General features: G+C 46.2%; 1 protein-coding gene across 1 annotated transcript; it reads right to left on the bottom strand.

The window, feature by feature from the left end:
• Positions 1 to 1,464: 1,464 nt before the first annotated feature.
• On the bottom strand, positions 1,465 to 2,449 carry LOC119352309 (heavy metal-associated isoprenylated plant protein 39-like). The gene is made up of 3 exons (XM_037618988.1): positions 2,305 to 2,449; positions 2,074 to 2,146; positions 1,465 to 1,985 (listed from the first exon to the last, which is right to left on the bottom strand). The coding sequence occupies exons 1-3, from the start codon at positions 2,317 to 2,319 to the stop codon at positions 1,696 to 1,698; spliced, it is 378 nt and encodes a 125-aa protein (XP_037474885.1). The 5' UTR covers positions 2,320 to 2,449; the 3' UTR covers positions 1,465 to 1,695.
• Positions 2,450 to 10,613: the final 8,164 nt, after the last annotated feature.

The raw sequence follows: 10,613 nt of genomic DNA, 5'->3' as shown, positions 1-10,613 counted from the left end.
TGCAGAATAAAAAGGACCGGAGGGAGTATTACACTAAGATGACGTGCTGTGGCATTTACCAAAAGCGACACTTCTTTCTTGATGTTAGAGAAGATTATAGTGGTCCTCGTGTATCGAAAGACCCCAGCATTGTGTTTGTGACAATTGCGGCTTACAACACGAGGTTGCTTAAGTGTGATGTTGAATACTCCTGCTCAATCCGCTGTCCCATTGTCCTGGCATGTGGGTCTGGTTTGTCTGTATTGAAAAAACATACTCCGTACTAAAGTTATATACTAGAGACGTGTCAATTACTTTGAGTTGAAGAGAATAATAAACATTCTAAAAACCATCATGAAGTCACCACAAAGAGGTTTTGCGGCAAAAGCAATTTAACTTAATAAAATTAGTCACAAAGTGAAAATTAAATGAAGCATCTTTGACAATTTTTTTACGATAAGATGGGCCACATGACCCCGTTTTCATTATGAAAATGAAGTTTTTCTTTACAGGGAAAGAGCAACAACATCTTACTTCTCCGAACATACTATATCACGGATGTCAATGAAACACCAAGCATTAACTTAACACTAACAACTGCAACGCATCAATCATCACTTTCGTATCCAAAAGAGAAAACTGATACTCCCTCCGTCCAAAAAAGCATGTCCTAAGCTTGTTCCTCATACCGGACGGAGGGAGTATATCCTAAATCGAACCAACACCAGCAGAATGGGGGTCCAAAACACTCACAAGCATCTTCCGTACTGTCAAAGTTAAACCGTGTTATTTTTTCTAAGTGGGTGAGGCATATTATTTCAACAAAGGCGATAAACCTATGGTGAGCTCGTCAATCCTAAATCTTTGTGGCTGTAGTGTTCAGCAGACGTTGCCTGAGTGTACGTGCTGGTGCATCTTCCAAACAAAATAGTGGGAAGATTTTTTAGCTGTTGCTTTCTAGAAAAAAAAAAGTGTTTGCTTCTTTAAATGTAGTAAAGTTATCGCAAAGTCAAGCAAATAATTTTAAAACACAAAGTCAAGCAAATAGGTTAATGGACGGTTAAAATGTGCACGGCTCTGCAGTCGTCGGTAGAGAACAAAAGATGTTTGATGGATATTACTGAAAGCGCCATGCAGCTAGAGCAACAATTTAACAAGTTGTATTTCATGAGATGGACAGTTAACAATGCATTATGTCCTAATCATGTGTTAGGACTCGTGAGGGAGGTGCCGATGGGGCTCACTCGCTGTCAAAGAAAACATCAATGAGTAAGTGATTAGAAGCAGTGGAAAATCTTGGAGACCTTTTGGTTTTGCCATCAAGACTGAAGGCAACTCTCAGGTGGAGCACAGCCGGACAGGTTCAGAGTTTCTATTGGTAAATGTAAAGCTGCACGAGAGCCCAATCTACCTAGCCGCCTTAATTTTGGATCGATCTCATTGTGCGGCACCTCCGGTTTATTTATTTCAGCACTTGTCACCGAATTCACTGAAAATCCAAGTGGGCAATTTCTATTTAATTTTCCTCCACACTGTGATTCCATTTTATATCTGCAATTTATAAACTCACTAGATCACCGGCGCAAATCCTTACACGGCCTTATGTATAGCGCATGCCCTCGTCGATCACCGTGGCACGCAGGATCGATCGCCAGGCAAGCAGCACACGGCCAGGTACAAAAATGTACAGAGGAGGAAATCGGCGGCGCCTGCCGATTAGGAGATGATGCACGAGTTGGGGTCCTCCTCGCCGCTGCAGGCGTGGTGGTACGGCGGCGGCGGGTACCAGTACGGAGGCGGGTACACCACCGGCTTGCTCTTCTCGCCCTCCTTCTTGTCGCCCTCCTTCTTCTCGCCTTCCTTCTTCTCCTCCTTGGCCGGGCCGACGGTGAGCATCTGCGCCGTGGGGAACTTGCTGCGCAGCCTTTCGACGAGGACGACGGGGTCGACGGTGCCGATGACCGTCATCTTCTGGTCCTTCATGTCCACGGCGATATGGTCGATACCTGAGGAAGAGCGACAGTTTTCGGTGAGCTGCATGATGAAAATTCTGGCGGAACCGGAGAAGAAGGAGAAGCAGGGGACTATTATTACCGTGGAGGGTGGAGACGACCTGCATCGCCTTCTGCTTCTGCCTGTCGTCGTGCACGTCCAGCTTCACCACAACCTGAATTCCACAGCCGCCAGCAAAACAAGATCAGCAAACATGAAATCAGAAGAGAGAGAGAGAGAGAGAGAGAGAGAGAGAGAGAGAGAGAGAGAGAGAGAGAGAGAGAGAGAGAGATCCCAATTCCCAATTCGGCCGACTGTAAGTAAGCAACAAACCTTCTTCTCCGCCATGGATCCAACTCCAACCCGGCCGGCACTGACCTACTGACGAACGTTGGCGGGTGGGAGCTCAGGGAACCGGCGATGAGCAAGGAAGAAAGCGCGGAATGATTTGGGAGGCAGGGCCGGCGTATTCTTATAGGCAGCCAGAGCGGGGCCGGCACGCACGCACGTGACCAAGCTCGCGGTGGAACGTTCTGCCGCGCAAAAAAGTCTGGGGCGGGCGGGTTGCTTTCAAAGACAAGTGTAGCGGAAAAGAATGGCGCTGCGTGAGCGTGACAGCGGAGGGGATAGCCGCACCCGCACCAGGGACGATGGGTCGTTGTAACCAGGGTTAGCGGAATGGTTTAGGGACTTGTTTATTGGTGCAGAGCGGAGCCGTGTGGGCTTGGGGATCGTCGTGTTCGTGGCGGGCGGTCGTCCCGTGAAGCCGTCAACGGCACGGCCAGTGGCGCCGGAAAATGCCGCGCCGCAACGACCCGCCGGAGTCCTCGCACGCTTCTGGCCACGGTAGGCTTGATTGCGAGCACATTGACTGATTTTTATCGGGAGCCTGTCCTGTCGCTTGTTGGCGGTTGCTTATAGTACAAGTGTAGAGCTCATCCCCTGTCCCTCCTGCCTGCAGATGACATCGCCATTAGTATCACAACAGCGACGGCAAGAAGGAAGGCAGCGCGCCGTGGGAAACGGCGCGTCCCCGGCCGATGGATGGATCATGTTCGATCGGAAAGATTCAACTTTGGGCAATGCATGCCCGGTCTTCTCTACTATGGTTTGTGGAATGATCCAAGGATAATAATAATTAGTGGCGATGTGCAGCAACAGCCCGTACACTGGCTGATAGCTACTGTTAGCTCACGAATGGTACTACGTCCCATTCCTCGCCGCCGTCGTGCTGTTGAAGAACTGGCAGTGCATGCGAGTGCTTGAAGCGGCAGAGAACTATGGATGGCTGAGCATAAGCCTTGCGGCTGGAGTCAAACGCATGCATGAGCTTTCACGTGGGACCGGGCGGTGGAAAATTACCACCGAACAAGAATCACACGCGCACTGAAGCTCAACGTGTATCCGGTCGATCTGACCTCAAACTGTCACCTAGTTCTACCGTTTTTGTTGATTTATCTACTTATTTGATATATTTATTTATTTTGCCGGAAAAAGTTAGATTTAAATTAGCTCATGGTAGAAGCACAATCACGATCAATGGACTCCGCAACTTCGCGAGAGAAATTACCAGGCCACACTGTCTTACTACGAGGAAATATATCTAGCTGAGCTAAGCGATGGCTCAGTGCCGTACTACTTGTTTGTTATCAACCTAGTTCATAACTATTTTCACTATATTCCACTAGTAGTATATTTTAGTTGCTATTACGTTGTGACATATCTATTATTATTATTATTATATACTAAAATAAAAATACAGATAAAAAATAGAAATATTCTTGAAAATCCCAAAATAATCAAAAACACCTAATCATTGTTTTAGTAAATCAACCTAGCATAGCCGTTAGATCTCCATGATAGCACAGTGAACCCGTATAGTTTTTTTTTACCTTTTTCAGGTAACAGAACACATGCACAGAGGGTTTTTTTTAGAGCATTTACAACCGGACGCCTCAAACCAGTCTTAAACGCCTAGGCTGACCAGCAACTCTCATATCCAGCCTAAATATAAGGCGGATATGGGGCGTCCGAATGCGCCTATCATGTCGGACTGGCGATGAGGTCTCGCACAAAAACGCCCGGAAACCCGGCGGTCCGATGAACGCCTCCTCTATCGCCGCGGTGTGAACGCCACGTGGAGCCGCTTCAGCTCACCACCCAAGGCCAAGTCCGGCTATTTAAGTCGGCCGGCGTCCCCCAACCCTAGCCCATCCACCTCCTCCCTCTCTGCGCCGCCACCCGAGACCATACACCTCCTCTCCCTCACTCTTCCACGCGCTCCGGCATCGCCATGGTCCGACGCAAGATCACGACGTACACTATGCTCACGCTGAAGCGCCGAAGGAAAATCGTAGACGAGATCCAGGCGAGGTGCGCCGCCCGCATCGCTGTCAGTCTGCCTCTGGACTCGCCGGAGCCAGAGGAGGAGGAGGAGGAGCAGCAGCCGGAGGAGGACGAGGGAGAGCAGCTACCAGAGCCGATGGAGGTGGGGGATCCGGAGGAAGCGGAGCAGCCTACTCTGGGGTTCAACATGGCGGAGACGGAGATGGAGTTCGCCGTCACCCTAGCTGCGGAGATGGCGGAGCAGCAGGCCATCCTGGAGTCCATCCAGGATAAGGCCTATGTGGAGGCTAACCCGCAGCTCCTCTGGCAGGAGTTGGCGGCGTCCGTCACGCTCTTCGCTGAAGTCGACGCGAAAATGGAGGAGGAGGATTGTAACACCTGTTGGGGAACGTAGCAGAAATTCAAAATTTTCTACGCAACACCAAGATCAATCTATGGAGTAATCTAGCGACGAGGGAAGGAGAGTGCATCTACATACCCTTGTAGATCGCTAAGCGGAAGCTTTCAAGTGAACGGGGTTGATGGAGTCGTACTCGTCGTGATCCAAATCACCGATGATCCTAGTGCCGAACGGACGGCACCTCCGCGTTCAACACACATGCAGCCTGGTGACGTCTCCCACGCCTTGATCCAGCAAGGGGAGAAGGAGAGGTTGGGAAGACTCCGTCCAGCAGCAGTACAACGGCGTGGTGGTGGTGGAGGAGCGCGGAACTCTAGCAGGGCTTCGCCAAGCACCACGAGAGACGAGGATGGAGAGAGGTAGGGCTGCGCCTTGGGAGAGTTCATCTCGTGTCTTGGGCAGCCCCAAAACCTCCACTATATATAGGGGCAAGGGGAAGGGGAAGGCGCCCTAGGGTTTCCCCTAGGGGGGCGGCGGCCAGGGCAGATGGGATCTCCCCCTTGGGTGACTTGGCCCCCAAGCCAGGAGGTGGGAACCCTAGATGGGGCGCCCCAAACCCCTTGGTCACGTGGGAATAGGTGAGGAGGGCGCACAGCCCCTTAGTGGGCTGGTTTTCCCCCTTCCCTTGGCCCATGAAGCCCCCCAACACTTGCCGGGGCTCCCGAAACACCTTTCGGTCATGCTGGTCATCACCCGGTACCTCCGGAACACTCCCGGACTCCAAAAACCCTTCGTCCAATATATCAATCTTTACCTCCGGAACTCCTCGTAACGTCTGGGATCTCATCCGGGACTCCGAACAACATTCGGTAACCACGTACATACTTTCCCTGTAACCCTAGCGTCATCGAACCTTAAGTGTGTAGACCCTACGGGTTCGGGAATCATGCAGACATGACCGAGACACCTCTCCGGCCAATAACCAACAGCGGGATCTGGATACCCATGTTGGCTCCCACATGTTCCACGATGATCTCATCGGATGAACCACGATGTCAAGGATTCAATCAATCCCGTATACAATTCCCTTTGTCCAGCGGTATTGTACTTGCCCGAGATTTGATCGTCGGTATCTCGATACCTTGTTCAATCTCGTTACCGGCAAGTCTCTTTACTCGTTCCGTAACACATCATCCCGTGATCAACTCCTTGGTCACATTGCGCATATGATGATGTCCTACCGAGTGGGCCCAGAGATACCTCTCCGTTTACACGGAGTGACAAATCCCAGTCTCGATTCGTGCCAACCCAACAGACACTTTTGGAGATACCTGTAGTGTACCTTTATAGCCACCCAGTTACGTTGTGACGTTTGGCACACCCAAAGCACTCCTACGGTATCCGGGAGTTGCACAATCTCATGGTCTAAGGAAATGATACTTGACATTAGAAAAGCTTTAGCATACGAACTACACGATCTTGTGCTATGCTTAGGATTGGGTCTTGTCCATCACATCATTCTCCTAATGATGTGATCCCATTATCAATGATATCCAATGTCCATGGTCAGGAAACAGTAACCATCTATTGATCAACGAGCTAGTCAACTAGAGGCTTACTAGGGACATGGTGTTGTCTATGTATCCACACATGTATCTGAGTTTCCTATCAATACAATTCTAGCATGGATAATAAACGATTATCATGAACAAGGAAATATAATAATAACTAATTTATCATTGCCTCTAGGGCATATTTCCAACAGTCTCCCACTTGCACTAGAGTCAATAATCCAGTTCACATCGCTATGTGACTAACACTCAAGGTCACATCCCCATGTGACTAACACCCAAAGAGTTTACTAGAGTCAATAATCTAGTTCACATTACCATGTGATTAACACTCGATGAGTTCTGGGTTTGATCATGTTATGCTTGTGAGAGATGTTATAGTCAACGGGTCTGAATCTTTCAGATCCGTATGTACTTTGCAAATCTCTATGTCATCTTGTAGATGCAGCTACTACGCTATATTTGGAGCCATTTCAAATAACGGTTCTACTATACGAATCCAGTTTACTACTCAGAATAATCTGCGTTAGTGTCAAAGTTTGCATCGGCGTAACCCTTTACGACGAACTCTTTTACCACCTCCATAATCGAGAAAATTCCTTAGTCCACTAGTTACTAAGGATAACTTTGAACGTTGTCTTGTGATCCATTCTTGGATCACTCTTGTACCCCTTGACTGACTCATGGCAAGGCACATTTCAGGTGCGGTACACAGCATAGCATACTGTAGGGCCTATGTCTTAAGCATAGGGGACGACCTTCGTCCTGCTCTTTCTTCTGCCGTGGTCGAGCTTTAAGTCTTAACTTCATACCTTACAACTCAGGCAAGAACTCCTTCTTTGGCTGATCCATCTTGAACACCTTCAAGATCATGTCAAGGTATGTGCTCATTTGAAAGTACCATTAAGCGTTTTGATCTATCCTTATAGATCTTGATGCTCAATGTTCAAGTAGCTTAATCCAGGCTTTCCATTGAAAAATACTTTCCAAATAACCCTATATGCTTTCCAGAAATTCTACGTCATTTCTGATCCATAAAATGTCAACAACATATACTCATCAGAAATTCTATAGTGCTCCCACTCACTTCTTTGGAAATACAAGTTGCTCATAAACTTTGTATACACCCGAAACTTTGATCATCTTATCAAAGCATACATTCCAACTCCGAGATGCTTACTCCAGTCCTTAGAAGGATTGTTGGAGCTTTGCATACTTATTAGCATCTTTCAGGATTGACAAAACCTTCCGGTTGTATCACATACAACCTTTCCTCAAGAAAATCATCGAGGAAACAATGTTTTGACATCCTATCTGCAAGATTTCATAAATAATGCAGTAATCGCTAATATAATTCCAACAGACTCTTAGCATCGCTACGAGTGAGAAAGTCTCATCGTAGTCAACTCCTTGAACTTGTCGGAAAACATCTTAACGACAAGTCGAGCTTTCTTAATGGTGATACTTACCACCATTGTCCGTCTTCCTTTTAAAATCCATATGTACCTAACAGCCTTACGACCATCAAGTTGTTCTGCCAAAGTCTACACTTTGTTTTCATACATGGATCCTCTCTCGGATTTTATGGCCTCGAGTCATTTATCGGAATCCGGGCTACCATCGCTTCTCCATGGCTTGTAGGTTCATTGTTGTCTAGCAACATGACTTCCAAGACAGGATCACGTACCACTCTGAAGTAGTACGCATCCTTGTCATCCCACGAGGTTTGGTAGTGACTTGATCTGAAGTTTCATGATCACTATCATAAGCTTCCACTTCAATTGTTGTAGGTGCCACAGGAACAACTTCCTGTGCCCTGCCACACACTAGTTGAAGAGGCGGTTCAATAACCTCATCAAGTCTCCACCATCCTCCCACTCAATTCTTTCGAGAGAAACTTTTCCTCGAGAAAGGACCCAATTCTAGAAACAATCCCTTATTGCTTTCGGATCTGAGACAGGAGGTATACCCAACTGTTTTGGGTGTCCTATGAAGATGCATTTATCCGCTTTGGGTTCGAGCTTATCAGCCTGAAACTTTTTCACATAAGCATCGCATCCCCAAACTTCTAAGAAATGACAGCTTAGGTTTCTCTAAACCATAGTTCATATGGTGTCATCTCATCGGAATTACGTGGTTCCCTATTTAAAGTGAATGTGGTTGTCTTTAATGCCTAACCCATAAACTATCATGGTAATTCGATAAGAGACATCATGGTATGCATCATATCCAATAGGGTGCAGTTATGATGTTCGGACACACCATCACACTATGGTGTTCCAGGCTGTATTAGTTGTGAAACAATTTCCACAATGTCTTAATTATGTGCCAAACTCGTAATTCAGATATACATCTCTATGATCATATCATAGATCTTTTATCCTCTTGTCACGACGATCTTTCAACTTCACCCTGAAATTACTTGAACCTTTCAATAATTCAGACTCGTGATTCATCAAGTAAATATACTCAACATCTACTCAAATCATCTGTGAAGTAAGAACATAACAATATCCACTACACGCCTCAGCACTTATTGGACTGTACACATCAAAATGTATTACTTCCAACAAGTTGCTTTCTAGTTCCATTTTATTGAAAACGAGGCTTTCAGTCATCTTGCCCATGTGGTATGATTTGCATGTCTCAAGTGATTCAAAATCAAGTGAGTCCAAACGGTCCATTTGCATGGAGTTTCTTCATGCATATACACCAATAGACATGGCTTGCATGTCTCAAACTTTTCAAAAATGAGTGAGTCCAAAGATCCATCAACATGGAGCTTCTTCATGCGTTTTATACCGATATGACTTACGTGGCAGTGCCACAAGTAGGTGGTACTATCATTACTATCTTATGGCATGAAAATGTGTATCACTACGATCGAGATTCAATAAACCATTCATTTCAGGTGTAAGACCATTTGAAGGTATTATTCAAATAAACAGAGTAACCATTATTCTCCTTAAATGAATAACCGTATCGCGATAGACATAATCCAATCATGTCTATGCTCAACACAAACACCAAATAACAATTATTTAGGTTTTAATACCAATCTCGATGGTAGAGGGAGCGCGCGATGCTTGATCATATCAACCCTGGAAACACTTCCAACACATATCGTCAGCTCACCTTTAGCTAGTCTCCGTTTATTCCATAGCTTTTATTTCGAGTTACTAACACTTAGCAACCGAACCGGTATCTAATACTCTGGTGCTACTAGGAGTACTAGTAAAGTACACATCGACACAATGTATATCCAATATACTTCTATCGACCTTGCCAGCCTTCTCATCTACCAAGTATCTAGGGTAATTCTGCTCCAGTGGCTGTTCCCCTTATTACAGAAGCACTTAGTCTCGGGTTTGGGTTCAACCTTGGGTTTCTTCACTAGAGCAGCAGCTGATTTGCCGTTTCATGAAGCATCCCTTTTGCCCTTGCCCTCCTTGAAACTAGTGGTTTCAAAAACCATCAACAATTGATGCTCCTTCTTGATTTCTACTTTTGTGGTGTCAAACATCGCGAATATCTCAAGGATCATCATATATGTCCCCGATACATTATAGTTCATCACGAAGCTCTAGCAGCTTGGTGGTAATGACTTCGGAGAACCATCACTATTTCATCTGGAAGATCAACTCCCACTCGATTCAAGCGATTGTTGTACTCAGACAATCTGAGCACAAGTTCAACAATTGAGCTTTTCTCCCTTAGTTTGTGGGCTAAGAAAATCGTCGGAGGTCTTATACCTCTTGACGTGGGCACGAGCCTGAAATCCCAATTTCAGCCCTCGAAACATCTCATATGTTTCGCGACGTTTCAAAACGTCTTCGGTGCCTCAACTCTAAGCCGTTTAACTGAACTATCACGTAGTTATCAAAAAGTGTATGTCAGATGTTCGCAACATCCACAGACGACGTTCGAGGTTCAGCACACTGAGCAGTGCATTAAGGACATAAGCCTTCTATGAAGCAATGAGGACAATCCTCAGTTTACGGACCTAGTCCGCATAATTGCTACTATCAACTTTCAACTAAATTTTCTCTAGGAACATATCTAAACAGTAGAACTGAAGCGCGAGCTACGACATAATTTGCAAAATCCTTTTTGACTATGTTCAGGATAATTAAGTTCATCTTATGAACTCCCACTTAGATAGACATCCCTCTAGTCATCTAAGTGATTACATGATCCGAGTCAACTAGGCCGTGTCCGATCATCACGTGAGACGGACTAGTCATCATCGATGAACATCTTCATGTTGATCGTATCTACCATACGACTCATGCTCGACCTTCCGGTCTCTTGTGTTCCGAGGCCATGTCTGTACACATGCTAGGCTCGTCAAGTCAACCTAAGTGTTTCGCGTGTGTAAATCTGTC

This window comes from Triticum dicoccoides, chromosome 2A, assembly GCF_002162155.2.
Source record: "Triticum dicoccoides isolate Atlit2015 ecotype Zavitan chromosome 2A, WEW_v2.0, whole genome shotgun sequence".
NCBI classification, from domain to species: Eukaryota; Viridiplantae; Streptophyta; class Magnoliopsida; order Poales; family Poaceae; genus Triticum; species Triticum dicoccoides.
This window is presented reverse-complemented; position numbering and strand designations above follow the sequence as displayed.